General features: G+C 39.0%; 1 protein-coding gene across 1 annotated transcript; it reads left to right on the forward strand.

Moving 5' to 3' along the window:
• The first annotated feature begins 922 nt into the window (after positions 1-922).
• Positions 923-18,841, forward strand: LOC104530671 (OTU domain-containing protein 4). Its single transcript, XM_029086833.1, has 12 exons — positions 923-955; positions 1,401-1,518; positions 1,751-1,815; positions 4,564-4,664; positions 7,940-8,105; positions 9,482-9,602; positions 11,637-11,692; positions 12,246-12,404; positions 13,009-13,147; positions 14,277-14,546; positions 15,275-15,315; positions 17,645-18,841. Exons 1-12 carry the CDS (start codon positions 923-925, stop codon positions 18,839-18,841), a joined length of 2,466 nt encoding a protein of 821 aa, XP_028942666.1.
• The last annotated feature ends 3,084 nt before the right edge of the window (positions 18,842-21,925 follow it).

Consider the following 21,925-nt stretch of genomic DNA (forward strand, 5'->3'; position numbering starts at 1 on the left):
GATTCATAAGAAAATACACTGCTAACCTCCACAGCACCTTTGTAAATGAAGGTCATATACTCACTTGAGACTATCAAGCTCAATGTTATTGATTTAAACCAGGTGTCTTACGATGCAAAAGCTAGTGTGTGTCAGTCCTGACCTAGTTAACACAAATTACAAACACTTTACTGTGTTTATCAAGTCTTAAATTTTTTGCTTGTACTGAAGCTGAATGACTTCAGCTTGTTTCAATACCTAGTTTTCCAGAATATCTTTTTCATTTTATAAATGTGAACTTTTCAGTTATGTTGTTATTAAATCTAATAGTTTAATTTGGTTTTGGGAGAAGTTAATGCTGACAGTTGCCTACAACTGTTGTTGGGAAAAATACTTGGTCTTTTTCCTCTGTGGAAAGTAATTTTCCAGCGATGTCAGGTGTAGAAAATAAGAGTAAATTAGAGTGCCTGATGCCATTTAACTAACTGAGTGGGTTTTGGTTTTGAAGTTGGGTTTTTTTGTTTGCTTTTTAATGTCTGCTTTTGCTATGATTTCGTTGCATAGTTGCAAAAATTTCAGAGGGATTTTTTCTTTCCCTTGCCTGCCCCCTCTTTTTTTTTTTTTTTTTTTTTTTATTAAGTGATGACTGAGTTGGTACACATAGGTTAGACTTCCTAAAACTTGTACTTAAAACCCAAAATCTTATTTTTAGCTCTATATAATGTAGAAATTTAGGTCTTGTTTTGGACTTAGCTTTTTCATTTTAAGAGCTGAAGATGTTCTGTGGTAGGATTATTGTGGAAAAATATGTAGAGAGTGATAGTTTCAGTATTTTTATCTGCTTCCAAGATGTTTCTTACCTGATTTCCAGGCATTACTAATGCTGCATTACCACAGCTTGCTTCTCTCCTTTTGCAGGAGTAAAGCCACAACAGTTAGTGATATGAATGGATTGAAGTCTCTTTCTGGCAACAAGGTATTTATATGCTAAGATTTTTTTTCTTCCTTATAACTTGTACTCTGCTGTGTTTTTCAGTGTTTAATGTACGTGAGATAATCTTGAGTTTCTAGTTTTCCTAGCATGTCGTATCTCAAAGCTACTTATTTCTTTGAAAAGTAATGTTCACTTTTGATGTGCCAAAAGGCAGATAGTGTCCTTGTTAATGCTGCTTGGTTTTTAATCTTGTTCTGGTGTGGTTAAAAGAACACCATTGAATTATGACAAGAGTTGGACTCGATGATCCTTGTGGGTCTCTTCCAACTCACAACACTCTGATTCTATTTTTTTAAAGCTCTTTATGCTTTAGTTATTTTTAGCTTTTTTATATTTTAGTTTAAAACTTGAGCACTATGACTGAAAAATGGAATATTTTACATCTTTATGTAGTTGACCATTTAGCACTTTGTTCTGTTTCATACAGCACCTTAAGAGCAATGGGAATCCTACCTTGTTGGTCTTACCTAAAAAAGTTCTTAAATCACTCAATCCATCAGTTTACAGAAACGTTGAATATGATGTTTGGCTCCAATCCAAATGGGGTAAGTAACCAAATACTTTAAAAGTTCCAGCTTTTGCAAGCAGATGTAGAAAGTGAAGCCCTCTTGAAGAACAGTGATGCAAATGGCAGTTTGGGTTTAGGCAGCTGACTTCCTTACGTGAGTCGGTGTGCAGATTTACAGCCTGAACTTCTGGTTTGCATTTTTACTGCATCAAGAAAGTACCTCTTGGTGTATTAGAACTAACAGTATATTACTGCTCATGTATTTACAGATCAGCAAAAGCAAGATTTTTCTATTGCTGCTGGCATGCAATACTCAGTTGGAGATAAATGTAAAGTAAGTAGTATTGAATTATAGCTTATAGACACATTAACACTTTGATCAAGATGCCAATTCTCTCTTTGTTAACTATTTTGATATATAATTACTACTTTGTAAATATTCTTTGCTTGTGTCTTCAAACTGTGCATATGCTTCTTATTTAATTGTTGGTGATGTTTATGACTTACAGCATACATGCAGAAAAGGCATGTAATGAAATTGCACTGATCAGATATTTACTGCATTAAAAAGTCACAAGGTTAACTTCAAGAGTATATTTAATAGGATGACTGTGATTCTTGATGTTATGTATGCAAATAAGTTTGTGCAGGTTTGCCTCCATGGTGAGTCCTTGCTGGGTGTTGTGAAGTCCCAGCCTCTGTGTGAGAAGTAGGTGTGTTTAGGGCAGTTACTTGGTCCAGGCTAAGCTCTGTTCTTGATGGGCTTCGTAAGCTCCCTGGTTATTCTTGGGATGTGCAAAAGTGTGGGGTAGGTCTCTTTTATAGAACAAATGGTTGTCTCCACCGCATCTTTTGCTCATGGCTGCACTTGCTTTATCATACTGCTGCATGATAAATTTTTTGCACGCATACAAGTTGCGTGAAGAAGAACAAAGTTATAGCATTTTCTGTCACGTAGACTTTTCTTTGGAGACACCAAAACCAACATCATAGTTCCGTGTATTTATGTTCAACTCTGGAGATAATGTTTACTATTGGCTTTGGTAAATTGGCTTTGTTCTAATCTGCTTGTTGCTGCAGATCCTGAAGATCTGAAGTTTTGGGCAGTTCTTCCCCTTAAAGTATTCAAAGTGTGATACATAATTGCTCTTTAAATTTTATTAAAATTTGTAGTATGTATTGCTGCTTAAGAAGAAATAAGATTTGCCTTTGAATTCTGTAGCACTCAAATTTTAGATTAATATCCTTAGGTGTGTTAACTAAACTGGTGGTAGTTGGCTAAATACGGTGCTTTCTAGGATGTTTGACCATCTATTAAAATTATTAATATGAAAATATTCAGTTAGGTTTATCATGCAGCATGGGGGCTCTTTCAGTTTGTACTTTTAAAAATTTGTGTAATGGAATTAAGCATAGTGGAAAAAATTGCAGGAAAAACACATCTCTAAATTTAAAAAATAAACCAAAAAAACCCCCAACCAAAACAAACAAACCCACCAAAAAAACCCACCAAACCCGCAACAAAACAAAACATAAACCAACCCCCCCCCCCCCCCCCCCCCGAAACCAACCAAAAAACCCCTAATGTGGAGTTGATTATTTATTGCTTAATAGTACAGGCTTAAAATGTATATTTAAGACCCTAAGGCTGTCTTGTTTAGTATTTACTAAAGGGTACAGATAGTATTAGTAGAAAAAGATCTGGTAATTCACATACTCTCTGTCAAAATTAATATGGATGTGTCAAGACAGTAAATATATGGGATAAAAACATGGTAACAGAAGATGAAGTAAATAGTGAAAAGTGGAGCTGACCAAATTAATACAGCGGGAAAGCCAAATGTTCTAGCAGAATGTTATGAAGTTTATTTTATACTTAACAGAAAAAATTTAAGAACACGAAATGTCAGTCAGACAAGTAACACTATGATCATGTGTGATAGTTGAACTTAGCTGGCAGCCAAACAAGACACAGCCACTTGCAGCCCCCCACCCAGGGAATCGGGGAAAGAATTGGAGGGGTAGAGGTGAGGAGACTTGTAGGTTGAGATAAGAACAATGTAATAATTAGAGTAAAATAGAATTAAAATAATAAGAATAATAATGATAACAACTATCTATCTATCTATCTATCTATCTCTCTCTATATATATACGTGAGTGATGCAGAGTACAATTGCTCACCACCCACTGATAACGATCCTGGAGGAGTGAAAAGGAACCCTGAAATCAAAATTGCAATCCCAGAAAAGTGAGCCTGAGTGATTCCTGAGAGAATCCCCCCCTTTCCACTCAGCCCCAGTTAATATATTAAACATGATGTAATATGATGTGGAATATCTTATTGGCACATCCAACTGTCAGTTCTGGGGTTTACTAACTAACTACTGCACTTCTCCACACACCGCCCCCTCTTCCAGTCCTCTGCTCTTGCAAACTGCCCAAGCACAGTGTCCTTGTAGTTATCAACATTGTTCTCATAACAATTCTCACTGAAACCAAAACACAACACTTTGTAGCTGCTAAGAACAAAATTAACCCTATCCTAGCAAAAACCAGGACATCATGTCTGAACAATTTTTTTTTATGTCTTTTAAAAAAAAAAAGTTCCTGAAGAATAACTTCAGAAATAATAGATGTTCATTATGTTCTTAAACTAAATTCTGCTGAAGTTAGTAATGATTTTTTTATAGTCTTTACTTGGATTTTAACAAGGAAAAGCTTTAGGTTTTATTCTAAGAGCAAGTGTTTTCAGTAAAGCTGAAAAGTCTTGATACACTGATTACTTTTAACTTTCTCATGCTTCATTAAGTAGTGTTACTCAGCAACCTTTATGTTTGGGATTTTTGTTTGTTTGGGGTTTTTGTTTTTTAATAGTATTTTTATTTCTTTTTAAAGAAGTGATATGGATGGAAGATTTGCTTTTGTTACATTTACTGAATTACCTAATGTTTATTTCTCAGGTCTTCTGTTACCCAGAAGAAAAGTTCTATTTTTAACATTACTGATACTGTGTTATGTCCTCTCCTTGTCTTCTTTGAAGCTAATGCACTTTTTTTTTTACTTATTCTTTTTCCTTATAGGTGCGCTTAGACCATAATGGGAAATTTTATAATGCTCATATTCAAGAAGTTTGCTCAGAGAATGGCCCAGTTGTTGTATTTGTAGAAGAGCTTGGAGCAAAGTAAGTGCTTTAATCTCTTTTGGAAAAGAGTGCCAAACTGAACCTTGGTAATGGCAGCATTACTTTCTTCAGAGTTAATTTCAGCCCCTGAAGTGTATCTGCTTATTTACTTGAAGCAGTACTACCACAAAATTATTAAGAAAACAACATATTAAATAAAAAAAGGAAAATGGGTTTCTGTACTGATTGTGACTTTAGACTTTTTCCATTAGCGCCACATAGTCTGGATATTACTTGCAGAGTAAAACAGTAACTATATTAGCATTAGAATTTTTTTTTTCCACAAGATTCAAGCCTAAACAGATTGACACCATTAAGCTTGTTATACTTAATAATTAGATGCTAGATTTGAAGCTTTTCATATTAAAAGGTCCATCGGTGCACCTAGCTTCACTGTTGGCTGAGTAGCTTGTCCTGATTTCATGCAGAATATGCCAATTTGCTGTTTAGATCAGTGTCATCCTTGCCCTACCTTGGGACAAACTAAATGTTTAAAGTTGCTGGTGAGGGTTGCAGGGGTTTTTTGTGTGTTGCTGATTGGCTGTTTTTCTTGTGTTTATTTTTTTGTTTCTTGGGTGGTAGTGGTGATGGTTTTATTTTTTTGGGGGCCGAGAATTTTTTGTTGGGTGGTTTTTGGTTTGGTTTTTTGGAGGGGGGAGCAGTTTGAAACATTTTCTTGAGCTCTGCTGTAAATTCTGTAACTTTTCTGTGGCAAAAAAACCCTGTAGTTGGGTGTAGTTTGGGAAGAGGAAACACTTTCAGTCAGGGTAAGTGAGGGAATCATAGAATCATCATAAAATGGTTTGGTTGGAAGGAACCTGAAAGCTCATGTAGTTCCAAGCCCCCTGCCATCATCAGGGACGCCTTCCACTAGACCAGGTTGCTCAAAGCCTCATCCAGCCTGGCCTTGAACACTTCCAGGGAGGGGGCAGCTACAACTTCTCTGGGCAGCCTGTTCCAGTGTCTGACCACCCTCATAGTGAAGAATTTATTCCTAATATGTAATCTAAACCTACCCTCTTTCAGCTTAAAATAATTGTAAAAAATAAGTCTCCAGCCCATTAATCTTGTGCGATTTCATTCCATTAAAAAAAAAAAAACGTTGTGAGAGCTGAAGATTCTCACAGTTTTGGTTTTTTTCCTTTTTTAAATTGAGATTTAACCTGATTTGAACTGTCTATTATAGATTTGAATGTCCTCCTTTCAAGTAATGTAAACAGTTGCTTGGACATCCTACAGCAATTAAAAACACGGTAATTGCTCTAGGATATAAACCACTAATATAATGTTTTTCAATCTTGACATCTATTGCAGTATTTGTGATAAGTTTATCTGAGTATATAGCTCTTTCTGATCATTATCCTTTTCTGTCTGCCCTGAAGACACAGTACTTACTTCACAAATGGCTGATCATTCTTTACTGGATAAGTTTACATCAACTTAACAGAGTTTTATTTTTTTAAAGGAAAAAAAAAAAGAGGTCTCTTCTACACATTGCTTGAGTGTAATCATAAAGAACAAAGGACTTGGAATGCAGTGTTCTTAAAAATTGAAAGATTCATATTCTTAGTAAACATGTGGTATTAATTTATGCAAGCCCCAGTCTGGTCTTTAAGATATTTTTCCCTCCATAATTCCTTGTTTTGTAGGCATACTGTCTCACTGAAGAGCCTTAAACCTCTTCCACAGGCCTCTCCTATGGAGGGATGGAACACTGTGCCAGGGAAGAAGATAAAAAAGTTTTTCCCAACATGGGGGCAGAATGCTCAGCCCGGTAGGATTGTACCTGTCTTTGTGTGGCAGAATCTTTATTGTCAGATGTTTCATCCCAAAGAGCTTAAAAAATGATTTAAAAAACAAAAAAAAATCTGTTTTCACATCTTTATCACAGATGCAGATTGCAGAGGGCCAAAGAATCAGAGCAAGTCAATAAAACCCCAGTCAGCGCTACCTCCTCGACTTCAGCATACTGTGGGAACCAGGCAGCATCAGTTCTTATGTTCTGGACCCCAACCTCATCAGACCTCAACTGAGCAAAAAGCTCCAGTCAGGAATCCTTCCCAAACTGTAAGGTAAAACCACAAATAACATCTTTCTTATAGTCAACTCTAGCTGAGCTTCTTGGAGCCCAGGTGCCTGTTTCAGGTGCTTCCAACAAGCTCTTTTGAAACGTGTTGCCATTGAATTCTTAAGAGGTGTTCGAAGCCCTGAAGAATACACACAAGCACAGGAAAAAGAATTCTTAATTTTTGAATATTTCTCAAAACTGCTGCCATCATGAGCTCCCACTTTTTTTTCTTGCATGGCAGCATCTCCCCTGGAAGCACCATAAACAGAACTGCTATTTCTTCTTGGAAAGTAGATGTTTGGTTGTTTTGTTTTGGTTTGGTTTTTCTGGTTGGGGCTGAAGTAATGTTGCATGTAGAGATTCTTGGGCATGGCTAAGATGTTCCCTCAGCTTCTGCAGAGCCTGTCACAGAGAACTGCTTCATGTTATGGCTGATCACTTGAAGGAGTACGAGAACAGCGTTGTGCCTGCGTTTGTTGGTAGCGATTTCTGGATTTGTGCTGATGCAGCAGAGTTTCTGTTTTCATCATTGCCACTCTTCTGTCCTATCAAAAAGACTGTTCTGTACTTGGCTACAAACCCAAACTCTTCATGGCCTCTTCTGTCATTCTTCTGTATCGTAACTCCTTGTGGAATCAATGGGGCTGGGATGTCTCTGCAGTCTGCCACATAAAACATCCTAAGGGTATTTCTCTTCCACCTTGAGCATAAATATGAGTATCCTAAAGAGGTTAGTTAAGTAATTCAGAAAGCTGAAACAGTGATGTTAATTTTGTTTAGTGATGCCTCAGACACTGAAAATTATATGTTTTCTCTTTTGTTGTATTTACAACAAAATCTTCTTCCCCCACTTTCTCTTTCATGTTCATAGGGAGCAGATGAGTGGTGGTCAGTTCTTAGTTGGCACAGAAATGGATTAGGTCACTTAGTGTAGGCATTTGTGTTTTAACTGTGATCTAATAATTGCCATTTGTTAGAAAGTCTTTCAGAATTGTATTGAACCAAAGAAATCATGGACAAAATCCATTCTTTCCCTTTCTTAAATTTTGTGCACATGGGTAACTTGAGTAGGCAGGAAGGGATCTGGAATCACATAAGTAGTGCTATAGAATTATCTCTTCTTCCTTCTAAACTGTGTGTTTGTGTTGTGTTTGATGCTGGTGAATTTCTTTGTCAAAGTGATCCTGTTTGGTTATTTCTTTTACAGAAAGCCAGACCGGGAGAGAACTGAGGATGCGAACCATGGCATCAGAGATTGTAACTACTTTGGCCTGTCTCCAGAGGAACGCAGGGAGAAACAGGCGATAGAAGAATCTCGTTCGCTTTATGAGATCCAGCAGAGAGATGAACAAGCTTTTCCTGCTCTTCCCAATGTATGCTTTTTTCCATTGTAATTCAGAGTGCATTTTTGATGCTTGTCCATGAACCTTTAATTAGCAGTTGTTGTTTTGCTGTCCTTGCATTACAATACAATTCAAAAGTTAAGGATATTTTCACACTCACTTTCTACATAGAAATATGTGAATCTACAATGCTTTATATATTCAAGACAAGACACATACGTAGTAGTTTCCCCTGGGAATAATTGATGTCCACCATATACAGTTCTTTAGCCATGTAAATGTGGTAGACACACGAGCTTTTGAAGCTGTGGCCTTCTTTCTTCATGTTCCTGCTGGCTTTGGAAGGCTTTGCACTCCCTTACAGTTACTCAGATGTTGTCTTGTATGGTGGGATCAAACTCCAAGGTGAGGACAGAACTTGCTCTGAAGTACAGTTTAATTTAGCTGAGAAATAGCTCAGTAAAATGGCACTGTGGTGCTTGAATTAGTATCAGAGGTGAGTAGGTCATTGTTTATGATTAGGTTCACATAAAACCTATTTTATGTATAAGTGACTTTTCTTTTTAGGCTGAGAACTTCCCTGGTGTCTTAAGTTCTGCAGATTCTTTGTCAGACTTGCTCTTTGTCTGTTGTGAAGCTGAGTTGGCTTAAGTAAACTTGTCTATGTCTGAGGGAAGAACGTAGCCTTTAGATTTTGAGAGATTATTCTATTGATGCATTTTTTAAAGGATGTGGATTGTAGTCTTGGTATATCCAGGGAGTGAGCAGATCCTGTGGGTAAAGAGCTACTGTCTACACAGGTTTACTCTAGAGATGTGTGGGGGTTTTTGGATTTAAATCCCAGGGCAAACAGAAGCAAGAACCAGGCTGGGAAGAACAAGGAGGTGAAAGATGGGCCTTAAATCTCTTGCTTTGTGGAAGTGACTTCCTGCACTTTAGGAAGATACTTCCTGTATCTTTCAGTTTTTGAGCAGTAATGACTTACATTGGTGTAACTGAGAAGAAGTGTACAGCTCTTCTGTCCTGCAAAGAGCAGTCCAAGACTGAAGCCTAATGGACAGAGGTTGCTGTCTCTCTCTGAGCTGTGATTAACAGCATGCTGTATGCTCACCTGCAGAAGCACCATGTGATTGTAAAGCAGATATTGCCTGAGTGAAGCAGGTTTTGGTTTTCATGTAGGCTGATTACATGAATGCTTTTAAAGGATGCTTAGCAAAATATAGCCATGAATGAAAGAGTGGGTGAATCTGGATGATACTGATCAAGACTGCTTCCCTCCCCCTTTGCCTATTGCAGAGATAAGTATTATGTGTCATGAAGGAATAATAGTGTCATAACTGACAATGGCAAAGTATCATCAGACTTCTTATATAAACTCACATTTCTGCTTTTTTAAACTTCTTTAGAATCAGTCAGTTTGTCAGGCTGCTACACAGACTGTGGATAGTTTAAACCAGAAAAAGTTCTCAAGTAATGAGAGAAGAAACGGCAAGTGGACAGCAGAGGTGGAAGAGCAGAAGGATAAAGGTAAAAATAAATGTTTTCAGATCAAGGCCTAGTTTTGTTTGTGTGGTTTTATTAACAGCTTCAGAATTTATTCAAGATGGGGCATCTGTTCAGGCATTGAGGGGAAAATGATCATAAGTAATAGTGCCAAACTAAGCTAGGCTGAAGGTAGCAAAGGTGTGGTTGGGGGGGAGAGGGCGGGGTGGGGAGGGGGGAAGTGTTTTCCTGCTTCATGAATGTGGCTGAGGGAGCAGGCTCCTTGCTGGGATTTTTGTAGTAAGTGGGAAGAGGAATGAGAAAAACGAAGACTATCAGAGCAACCCTAAATTAGATCCTGTAGTGAGAGTGGGAGGAGTATTAAGAGTGCTTACTGGAGTCAGTTAAGAGAAAAACAGGTAAAAGTATTCAGTGTGGCATGGTTAAAAATTAGCACACAGTGGTACAGAAAGAGGGGAGAAGATGGTGTGCAGAAGAGTTGAAATACTCGCCCCCTTTTACAGTAGAAAGAGCTGTCACATGGTCAAAATTGGTTTGGGTTTTCTCCCTCCCCCTAATCCGTTGTAACAGTCTCTTCACTGACTGTAAGCTTTTCCTCTTCTGGGAGGCAGTGGAACGTGGCAGTAATAGATGAACGCTGTAGCTGTCAGGAGGTAGTCAGTAAATCTTTGCTAAATGCAACTGATGATAATTCGGGGTTTTTTAAAAACTTTTTTTGGTTATTTTTTGTCCTGTCAGCTTTGCCATAACTAAACACCAAACTTGATCTTGACTTCTTCCACTTTGTTTTTTTTTTTCCTGGCTAAATAAAATTCAAACTCTTTAGCCTCCTCTTAGAAGCTGCTCCTCCCCTCAGTTTTTAGATAATTTTTTTTTTTTGTTCCCATATCTCTGGCAACAGCAGAGGCATTGCTGTTGTGTATTTATGGTACTTGTGCTCCTTAGTCCTTCTTACAATGTGTAATGCCTTCTTGAATGGTCTCACAAGGACTGATGCTACTTATTTTTCATTCTTCAAACATCTGAAAACTTGTTTCAGTTGAAAACTTGTCTCATCAGCAATGCCAAAAAGAATGTGTATGTAGAGAAAGCTCTTTACTACAGGGTCATGATAGATTTTGCTGAAGTGCATGGCATGTAGAGCTTGCTCTGTTTTTTTGTGACACTCTGGATTGTTGCCTCTTCTGAAATGAGGTTAAAAATCCTATGGGAGTAAACTGTGCTTCCTTCTGAGTGTTTAGAGATTACTGTTGGTGCTTGGGGAATTGGCAGTCATAATCAATATTGTTTTAATTTACATTGCTGTCTCATTGTGATGGTACATATACTGAGCTTTTAAAAAAGTACATATCTATTTAGCAGCTACTATTAAACTTATGTGCATGAATTTGACTGACAAGCATTAGTAGCCAGATTTGATCATAAGCTAGAATCTCAAGAACTTGTACAGGTCTTATTATATGAAGATTATGCCATGACTGCTTTTCAACACCATCTCTCCCACCAAGTGTTTGCTGGTGCTTGAGAAATTAAACTTTCTGTATCAGTCTTGAAAACTTTCTAGATCTTTTGAACCATTGAAACCTTCTAAACTGATCTTTCTTTTACTCAGTCAAAAGTAGACAAGACTTTAAGCTTCTGTTTTCTTAACAATTGAATGTGGAAATGCAGATCAAAACATTTTCACTTTAAGCAAAGTATAAATTTATTTCTTTTTCACTAGGAGGGATTTAGGATGAATGATACGTGTTTAAAGAGACAGCTACATTTCTTTCCTGTTTCCCTCAAGCATCACCAGAACGGTTAACACACATCAGTAAAGAGCTTTGAAAACCTAGGTTGAAGTAGCTGCTCTGTTACTGCCCTAACAACTGTTTATTTTAGGATGCTTTGATCTTTGATAACAATGGAAGTTTAAGTGTTCTGAAGTAATTTGTGCTGAGGTAGGTTTTGTTTTGAAGGTTTAACTTTGGAAAGACAAACTTTTAACTGGCTTAAGTTGTGATAGCCATAAATGGTGTAATGGTTCATTTACTAGGTTATGTCTTGGTATTACAGAGTCAAATTCCAGGCAGACCCATTTAAGTCAGAAGCTTGAGCCAAATTCATCTGAGGTAATCTTAAAGAAAAGACCAAATTTTTTTTTTTTAATGTTATTGCTTCTCTGATACATGATTAGCAGAGCAATAGCTGCATTTAGAGCTGTGATTGCTGCTGCTGCTTTACAGCTTTTGGTGAAATACTTCTGAGGGTGGAGGCTTGTATTGCTGTCAGCTTTCCTCAGCCCCTGTAACCCATACTTATAGTCTTTCTCTGCAATCTGAGTTCTCAGGTCTGGGCTATTGAGAACACTTACAAATCTGGATTTGTAATTGCGTGGTACAGTCTGTACTTTCAGTATAATGGGACCACAGAAGATCTGATGTTTACTAATGGCTACTGTGCTAACAGACCATGATCTCTGAAGTTCAGTGAAGATTTGTGGCCTCTTGTTGGCTTTTAACCTTTGCTGTCCTTTCAATGAGCGAGATGTATACACTAGTATAATAGTGATTGGGTGCCTAGCCCACTTTGTATGTAGTGTGGTTTAGTATCTTTGAATGCCTCTTTGAAAAGTAAATCTTACTATGAGATTAGCTGTGTCTGTTGTTTCTGAATTTGCTTTAGAAGAGTGGTCAAGATAAGAGTTACCCGAAAGCTTCATCTCCTTTGGAACAAGTGAAAACAGATTCTCCGAGTCTTGCTGAGCAAGTAAGGAATATTAGTTTGATTTCAAAGCTTTCCAGTCAGGAGACTTCAGACAAAGGGGAGCTTCATCACAGCCACGTATGTATTATTATACTGGCTTTTAATTACATAGTCATTTCTATGGTGATACTAAAATTTTTTATTTACAGTTAGGAATCTGTTATATCCAACATAAAGAATGTAAAAGCATGTCCTGGTTTTGTCCCAAACCACCACAAAGCACAACCCTTGATAGAAAAGTAAAAGTATATCCTTTTTCTTCTGAGAGAGGGGTTCTTTCATATATTTCTGCTAAGAGAACCATGCTTTGCGCTTTCAGTTCTTTACCTTTGCTTTTTCAGGTTTCTCCAAGGTTTTTGGTAATTGTGAGGGTAGCTTTTCTTTTTTGATGGGAGAGACTAAATTGAATGCCTGTGAAGGTGGTTATAACACTGATGGCTGTCTGCAGTACAGGCATGTTCTGGCTAGAGCTCAGTGCAGCTCTTCACACAGTGATGTAATGTATCTCGGATGTTTCTTACGCATAGAGCCTGGTATGTTATTAGTGAATATTTTCCTATGGTGATGGTAGTAGTCTGGATAATACCGAGTCATCAAGCCTTTTTTGGTAGAAGTCAGACATGTTAGGGGTCACCAACAATGGTGGTTTAGAATAATTTCATGTGATCTTTGTTTTTTATAGAACGTGACAGAATGCTTACCAAGCATAACTCCAACACCCTCACCAGTCTTTTCTGAGGTGCATTTACCTCCAACAGTGCCTTCTGTACCAGCCATTGTGCCAACTTGGCCTAGTGAGCCAACAACCTATGGACCAGCAGGTTTGAAGAAATATTAACATAAATCAGAAACTACTAACCCTGAAAAATACTTTTATCTGTCTTGCTAAATTGAAGATGCCTCTAGGAGATGGTGTTTCATGTAACTTCACATTCCAAGGGAATTCATGTGTAGGAATGTAGTTTCTCACTGCTGAAAGCTGGTGAGAGTTCTAGTAGACCTTTAATTGCCCATATGTATAGTTTGCTTTACTCCCTACCTGAAGGTGGAAGAGGGATGTGTACTCAACATCCTGTTTTTCTCCAGAGTGGAATAGCATTGAGTTTTGAGGGGGGTTATTCTGAGGATCTGCTTAGGGTAGAACGCGCTGTCAGCATGTTGAAGCTTGATATGCCTTTGTGCTCTGTGTCCCATATAACAAGCTCCTTGATACACTAAGGACTCACCTTGGGTCTGGTGTGTCTGGAACTAATAAGATCCGTGTGGACCTGAGCTGCAAAGCCAGTATAAAGGTTTTTCTGTGCTGTGCGTATCTTCTGATACGTGGAATTAGTTTAGATTCAGTATTGCTCATTAGCTTGGGTGCTGTATTCTCTCTCCCACTGTTGTGTTTCTGTACAAGAACGGGCTTTCAAGTCAGCACGCTGTGTTTCCACGATACGGTAATAATCCTGTCATACTTGACCGCATTTGTGGCAGAAGATGCGTAGCTTGGTTAGTCTGAGCTCAGATTCAGAGTTGAATGACTATTCAGACTATTCAGTAAATGACTATTCAGAAAGAGAACTGCAGAGATTCACATTTCTAAGTTTCAGTTCCCCCCTTTCTTTCCCCCTTCTTATTTCCTTCTGGTATTCATAATTTTAAAAATAAATATGGGAAGAGTTTAGCTATTTCTGGAAAGCTGAACTGTTTTACTCTTTCTGAAAACTAGGCTCTGCATTTCACCAAGTCTTTTTTTGTTTGTAAATTTCCAATTCAAGAATTTATTCCTATGTCTTCCTGAATACCTTCCTTTTTTTTTTTTTTTTTTTTTTTCCTTCTTCTGTCTTTTGAAACTTGCTTTTCTGCTGTCATTTTCTTTTGTGACGGTATATAGTTGAGTTATATATATGTATAAAAAATAGATATAGGTATGTGGGTGTATATATATGTGTTTTTCCCCTTTAGGTATTCCAGCCCAAATACCTGCTTCTTCATTGATGCCAGCCCCAGCAACGGGACCTGACTCTATTTTATCACAGGCTCAGGTAACATCTGCTCCAGTTGCTGGAGTTCCCGTGTCGCTACAAGCGGTTAACCAGCCTTTAATGCCTTTGCCTCAGACTCTGAATCCTTATCAGGATCCACTATACCCTGGATTCCCTTTTAGTGAAAAGGGAGAAAGAGCTGTTGCACCCTCTTACTCCCTGTGCAATACTGGGGAAGACTTACCTAAAGGTGAGGAGCTCGGAGGAGGTCTGGATTTTGTACCATTTTTCCTAGTAGGTTTTCTTCTCTTAAAATGTAGATAAAGACAACTTCTTTGGTCCTGTTGTTAGTCTGTATTAAAAGATCTAATTGTTGTCATGCCATGATTTAAGGCATGGGAGGGAACATTGAATAGAGTTGTAACTCTTTGGTTTGTGTTGCTAACACTGTGATTATTTTAAGTGGTTAAGCCTGGAAATCTGATATGGTAATTTTGTGGTTATTATCTTGATCCACCATAACTTGAAGTTTTGTGAATGTAAAGGATTTTCTTCAGAGATCTGCTTCCTTTTACAGTAACAGGTTTTCTCTTGTAATCAAAAGCTTGGAAGTTGTTGAGCATTTCCTTACTGGTCTGGAAAAATACAGGTTTTCTTATACTACAAAATATGGAGTATGCCCATAAAGAACAGATAGTGTCTGACAGCACCTTGGTGTTTGTTTACCGAACTATTCCTTTAAAAACTAGAAGTCCAGTTCCACAACTGCTAAAACTAAAATTTAAACTGCAGTTGTGTTCTAGATATCTTACTGTGGCAAAAAAACCCAACCCCAAATCAATCAAAGATCTGTAAGCAGCAACTTAATACCAGCGTTTCTCTACTGAAATAGAACTTTATGCAAGGACTAATTTTTGGATCAGATAAGTGTAATATTTTAGGTCTTCATAGATCTTTTTCTGTGTTTTTTTTTCCTAGATAAGAATATTCTTAGATTTTTCTTCAATCTTGGTGTGAAGGTAACTCTTCAAACTTACTTACTTACTTTTTTGTGTTTGTTATACCATACAGTTTGCTTGTATTTGGTAGTACTTGGGGTGCAGAAGTTTGGTTGCTGCAGCTGTACACTTCCAGTTCATCTTTAAATTTGAAATACTTTCTTATTTTGTCTTCTATTAATCCCAACAGTTGTCCACATTGGAGTTCAAGTCAACAAAAATAAATTTTATCTCAACAGTGACAGTGAGAACTGTTGGCTTCCAAATGTGGCTATACAGTCAACAGACTGTGCAAATCTTTTTCTTTTTTTTCTCCAAATTCCCAGGCAAACCATTGTCAGTGTAAAGATGCTTTCTTTCCAAAGCAGTGTATGATAAAAGAGAAGAGGCCCTCTGACCATGTCTGTGTACTGCCAGAGCCACTGCAGGACAGATACCTACCTAGTATGTCTTTCCCTGTGGACAGTCCCTTAAGTAACCTGCATGTCTGTCCTTTCTGCTCAGGTTAAGGACAACAGTATTTTATCTTCTAAGTAATTATATCAGTGGTTGATGCGTGTATGTGGTGCAAATCTGTGTGTGTGGTTGGGGAAGAGGTTCTTTCAAAAAGGCAACATTTTCCATTTCTTGGTAAGGACTAGTTGGCTTTGTTTCTCCCTTCTGCACTTAAAAATGTTCTTTTTTTACCTTCTCCTACTCCTACGTCAGGCAGGCTGCTTTGGAAAAGGTGCTGAGAGCTCTTAGGCTAATTCCACACGACTTAGGCCATAAGTAATGATTTTCTTTGGTGTGTGTGCATGGAAAGAGGGAATGTTCAGCACAACTTACAAAGTAAATTTAGATTTGATGACTGTGTGCCTAATACCAGGCTCTTTGCTTAATAGAAAATCCATAAGGGATTAGCGAGTGTCACTGCTAATCACAGTGACATATTTAAACAGTGTTTGTTTCATAAGCCTACATATATTTGGGACTCTCCTTACTGGTACTTGGTATTAGTTAGGGTGTAGTCTGTCCTGTTGGTGCTTCAGCACCATCTGCTGGTAACAGTACCACGTTCTAGTAGTTGTGCTCCTCAGGGGGTGACCAAACGGTGAGGTAGATTAGGGAACTACTCTCTGTGTCACCATGTCCACCGTTTTGGTGCCAGATCCTGCTGTGTTGTTACCCACACCCTTCCAGCTGCTCGTTCAGCATGAACTGATTAGGTTCTGTTGGGAGGAGGTCTGGGTCAGCTGCTCAGGATGGTTTGCTCTAGGAACTGTTTCTACAGATGGCACAGACAAGACCAGCTTTTGGGCTCTGCCTACTGCAGTGTTTCCCTAGACAGCCTTGTGCCTCCAGCAGCCTTGTGTGGTGTTCTGTATGGCACATTGTATTCTAAAAACATCCTACAAGGTTGCTCTTGGGCCAGCTGCTGTGTACTATAGCACAAGGCCAGAGTCTGTGTTTATAAACTCTTAACTCTGAGCAATGTAACCATAAGCTGCTGTGTGCTAGTTAGTTAAGGTGGGAGGAGAGGAAAGGGAAGGGGGCCGCCACCTGAGGTGGACAACTTCAGTGTTGTGACCGTAGCTGTCGGGCAGTAAGAGCACAGAAAAGGTTGCTGCTGAAAATGGTGTGTCTGTGGTGTGACTCCCACCAGTAGCTGGAAAGCGTGTTGTGTGTTCTCATGAAACCTGTCCCCCTACTTCATGAAAGGGCTTCCAGCAAAGCTGATCTGTGGCTTCTGAGTATATGTGTGGATTTCAATCTTTACAAATTGTCCTTGGGGAAATGATATAACTTGGGGTTTCAGTAGAGTTGAGTGGTTTTTTTGTTGGGTTTTTGTTGTTGTTAAGTGAAAATATGTGTGTGGTATGACTTGTTTTGATTATTATCCCTTAAAATTTGAAAAGTGAGCTAGTAGGGCAAATTGCCAAGTAATAATTGTGATTCTGGAAAATGAATTTGAAATGTGTGTGTCTTCAAATGCATAGCTAAAGCTTGACTTAATAGCATCATGGGTTTAACTATATAGAAATTGTTACCACGTTTTCATCCCAGTCATAACTGTTGCCCATTGCAACTGCATTTGGAAGGAAAACGAAAAATGAGAACATCATCCTGGAGTCCTAGATATTTAGGATTGAGGGCAGTCACTGTAAATAAAATTAGCCTTTCCTTCCAGTAATTAACTGTTTCAAAATAATAAATGACCTGTGTGCTACTGTGTCTGTCTGAACATTCAAAAGATGAAATACTTTTTTTTTTCTTTTTTTTTTCCCCTCCACACCCCCCCCCCCCCATCTTGCAGGCATACAGCTGTCCCATGTGGGCACCCCATTCCTACTTGTACCCCCTGCACCAGGCCTATTTAGCTGCTTGTAGAATGTACCCAAATGTGTCCCTTCCCGTGTACCCACACAACCCCTGGTTCCAGGAGGCTCTGCCGACTCAGAATGAAAACGAAACTGTGCGAACAAACAGGCACTTTCCTGTTCAGAACGAGGCCAGATCCAACGGTCAGATTCCACAGGTTGATGGTAGATCTCAGTCGCTGCCTCTGATTATCCCTACAGCTCAGGTGTCAGAAAGCCAAGGACAGGTCTGCGTAGAATCGGAGAATCCAGTGCAAGCTCTTCATGCAACCTATGAGGAGTCGCTGAGAGGGAAAAACATGTTCCCACAGGCACCCTTTGGACACAACCACTTTCTAGGAGCTGTTCCAATAGCACCTCCTTTCTTTCCTCACTTCTGGTATGGGTACCCAGTTCAAGGTTTCATTGACAATTCAGTAGCGAGACCGAACGTTGTCATATCACCGGAGGACAAAGAGGCAACAGCGAGCGCCTCTGTGAACGCATACGTGGCTAAAGAGTGCAGCCCTCCAGTTCCTGTAGTAAACTGTGCAGAACAGCTTCAGAAGCCAAACAGCAGCAGCAGCAGCTCCAGCACCGAACCCTTCCCTGTGGCTGGCACAAGCAGTGAGTGCAGCGCCCCAAAAGAAACTTCAGCTAGGGCACCTCAGTTGGAGCCAGCTCGTCCTTTGGCTTCTCCTGCTAAGCAAAAAACAGCACCTGGGCAGCAAAATCGTTCTCTGCCATCACAGGGGCCGGAGAGGCAGACAGCGGCGCCCAATGCTCTGCCACTGTTGGCAGAAACACCGAAAAATGAACTGAAAAATAGCATTCCCAGTTGTAAGGAGAAGACTGATAAAGGTCGAGATTCCAAGGGTGCCGCTAACCTGCAGGCAGAGAGCAGGGCACAGCGAGCCAGGGAAGAGAGCTCTGAAGATGAGAGTGACGTTTCCGATATGCTGAGGAGTGGGAGATCCAAGCAGTTTTACAACCAGACTTACGGAGGAGGCAGAAGGCCCAGGCTGGAGTGGGGTTATTCCAGCCGGGGAGGGTACCAGTTCCAAAGAAACGAGGAAGCCTGGAAAGCTCCACCCAGCAGAAGCAGAGATGATGGCTACCAGTACCAGCGAAACTTCAGAGGGAGGCCGTATAGGAACGACAGGAGAAGGGCAACACTGGGAGATAATCAGAGGGGGCATCAAGCATAGAATGAGTGAATAATTGACAATTTTAAAATGCAAAAGTAATTGGAAATTAAGTAGCAGTTTAAAATCTTAATCTTTCTTTTTAGTAAAGTGCAAGGATACCTTTAACTTTCAGTGAGTAAAGACTAGGAGGACGTGAACTCCTGCTCTATGGTTTTTTTGAGATAGAGTTTGTTTGGCTTAGCATTTTTTCCTCAATGTCAAATTAGAAAAAACAATATAGGTTTAGTGTTTGATAATTGGGTTCCCCCCCCCAAAGGTTTGAGTTTGTGATAGAAGATGGATACGTGCGTTTCCTAGAGTGACAAATTATAGCACTTGATGTGATCTAGATTCTAAAATTGACAGTAACGTTGCACCAAATATAAATGTATATTTTATCATACAATGCCTTAGTTCTGAACTGAGCTAAAGGAATTCTCAGCCTACTGCACTGTTGTCTGATATGCTTCCAACCCAAAGGCCTTTCCTCTCAAAAAAAAAAAAGAAAAAAAAAAAATCTGTCAAACTTGAATGTTTCTCTTCAGTGTGTTACACGTATGGCAGCCAGCTAACCCTGTGTCTTAGCTCTGTTGTATATAGTTCTTTTCATATTCATAGGGTATATTTTTGAATTTTAAGAAGCATTTATTTGTTGAAATCAAAATCAAGACAAGCAGTTAAGAATAGCTGTGTATGAATTGATAAGAATGGCTGTTTCCATCAAGAGTTCTTAATGCCGGTGTGACTAGAATGGTGCCTATCAAAGACAATAAAAATGTAGATGCTATGCATTTCCAAAATAATTCTGCATCTGTTATAATAGCAGAAGTTTTTTTTAATGCCACTTTAACACTAATGCACTGACAAATCCTAGGTATTTTGTGAGGAGATGCATTAAGTACAGGTTAGGTTTTTTTAAGTTTGTATGATTGAGCTATTGTTCAGTATTCTTTTGTTGTTGCACTGTTGATGCAAATTTACGTTTTGCATGTACAGCTCCTTGCTGGAACTACTTTTAAAAGCAACATGGAGAGTCTCGGTGTGCTTTGCTCTTCCCTACAGTTCAGAAGAAAGTGGCTTCTGCCTTATATTTTTACACTGTGTCAGAGTTCTGATGCTGTTTCTTCTGACCCTGAAAATGATCTCCACAGTGTTCCTGTTGCCTCTGCAGTTTGGATGTTCAGCTGTCCAAACTCGGAGACCGCAGCGTACACAGTATTCACTCAGCTCTGTTGCTCTGTAAAATTAATTGTTGTGTGTATTTTTGTATCTCTGTATATACTAGCATAGGTGATGGTACCCAAAACTCACGTCTGAGATTGTACACCCTTGATCAGGAAACTTGAGTGATAGTTATGTGATAAAGAATTTCTTTTCAGATGCATGCCATGTATAAAACCCTACTTAAATAAATGTTTGTCTTTTCACTTTCTTTCTAAATTATATTCCCAGAGTTGAAACTGTTGGAATGATGTTAATTGTATGGTTCTGTGGCGATAAAGCCGCTCGTAGACAGCAGCAGAACTATGAACAATTAGTATGTAGGAAAAAAGGGGATGTAAACTGGATTGCTAATTCCCATTCAAAATGGGAGTGGTAGGGGCTGGGCTGTGGGGGCTTTGTGGTTTTAAGTCTACATGCTTTCAATTCAGAAACACACTTAGGATTTTGATAAAGGCAATCTTCAGTTTTTCAGGCTGAGAATTAAGTGTGCACCGAGGGATTTAATAGGGGATACCATTGTGGGCCTCTGTTTACCTCTGCTACTTACAAAGACTTAAACGGGGCTTCTTGTCATCTTTCCCAGGAGGCTCTAAACTGTAACGGCAGCTGAAGCCCACATCTGTCCAGCAGTCACTGAAATAACCACTCAGTACTAACAGCAAGCTTTGCTGCCAGAACAAAGGCAGCATCGGTATTGTAGAAACCCCTTGGGAAACAATGGCAAACACAGACATGGCAGTAACGGGTAGGGCTGTGCTTTTAGAATTTATTTTGTAAAATTGACTGAGAGCATTTAAGCTGGGCCTCTGCCCTGCTTTAGCTACACTGGGACAGTTAAGGACTGAAAGGTGCAGATGCAGTATTTGCTCCACCTTCACTGTTGATAAAGGAAACAGTTTCCTCTGGTTTTGCTGAAAGGCTTGGAGATTGATTGGCCAAACCCTTTACATGGGGCAGAATGTTTTAGGTTGCAGGGTCATATTGGTTAGTAGGGAGCTATAGGTACTATTTAGCATATAGTGAACTGAGGTATTTGCTAAAGCACATCTTTACCTTACCCTAATTAGGACTGATTAACAGTGGATGCAGAACTCGAGTCCAAAGGGATTGGTACACATCTGCATGACTTAAGTTGTAGGTAGCCTTGGGAAGTTTCTGTCTAAGCAGATGGTGGTGGTGTAAGGCTGCATCAATGACCTGTACTTCTTCAGAGTCCCTCTGCTGGCACCGTACAGATGGATTTCTGTTGTCAGTTAGACAGAGCGAGGTACAGTGTCTATAACACCTGATACAGCCAAGCTCATAAAATATCCAAGTTACTAAAATATATAATTACATAATGGCTAAAAAAAACCAAACCAACAAACCACAACATTCTCTGGTAACTTATGAGGCAAAAATGTAAATAAACAACAAAGCCATGTCTCCTTTTCTCTCATAACATTTTTCACAGGTCAGTGAAGGCAGAACAGACAACTGTTGCATGGAAAATACCCTTTCTTTTAAGATATACAGCTGAAAGTTATTTTTACATGTCCCCAAACCTTACTTTCACAAGTAAGTAGGAACCCTTAAATAGAGGCATTTTCCCTCTGTCTCCCGGAAGGACCAACCTTTACATGGAAATTGATTTTTGCCCTTCATTTTTTTCTAGAGTAAGGATCAAAGCTTTTGCTTTAGGCAAAAGTAAGTTTTGCATCTCAGCCTTGTAAAAACTTAATCTTTCCCTTGGAAAGATGATGGGTACAAGCACTTATGGATGGATGGAGGAATGAGTTGGAAAGAACAGCTGGTAACCTTTCTTCACGTTGTAGGTTTCAGTTACAGAAGACTGAAAGGATTTTAGTATTTCCTTTAAGACTTTATTTAACTGATTATGCT

This window comes from Antrostomus carolinensis, unplaced genomic scaffold (assembly GCF_000700745.2).
Source record: "Antrostomus carolinensis isolate BGI_N321 unplaced genomic scaffold, ASM70074v2 scaffold12639, whole genome shotgun sequence".
Classification (NCBI taxonomy): Eukaryota; Metazoa; Chordata; class Aves; order Caprimulgiformes; family Caprimulgidae; genus Antrostomus; species Antrostomus carolinensis.

Coding starts and splice junctions, on each gene's coding strand:
- LOC104530671 (XM_029086833.1), top strand. CDS start 923: ATGAATGGATTGAAGTCTCTTTCTGGCAACAAG. Junction 1,519..1,750: donor TTGGCTCCAATCCAAATGGG/GTAAGTAACCAA, acceptor ATGTATTTACAG/ATCAGCAAAAGCAAGATTTT. Junction 9,603..11,636: donor GGAAGAGCAGAAGGATAAAG/GTAAAAATAAAT, acceptor TTGGTATTACAG/AGTCAAATTCCAGGCAGACC.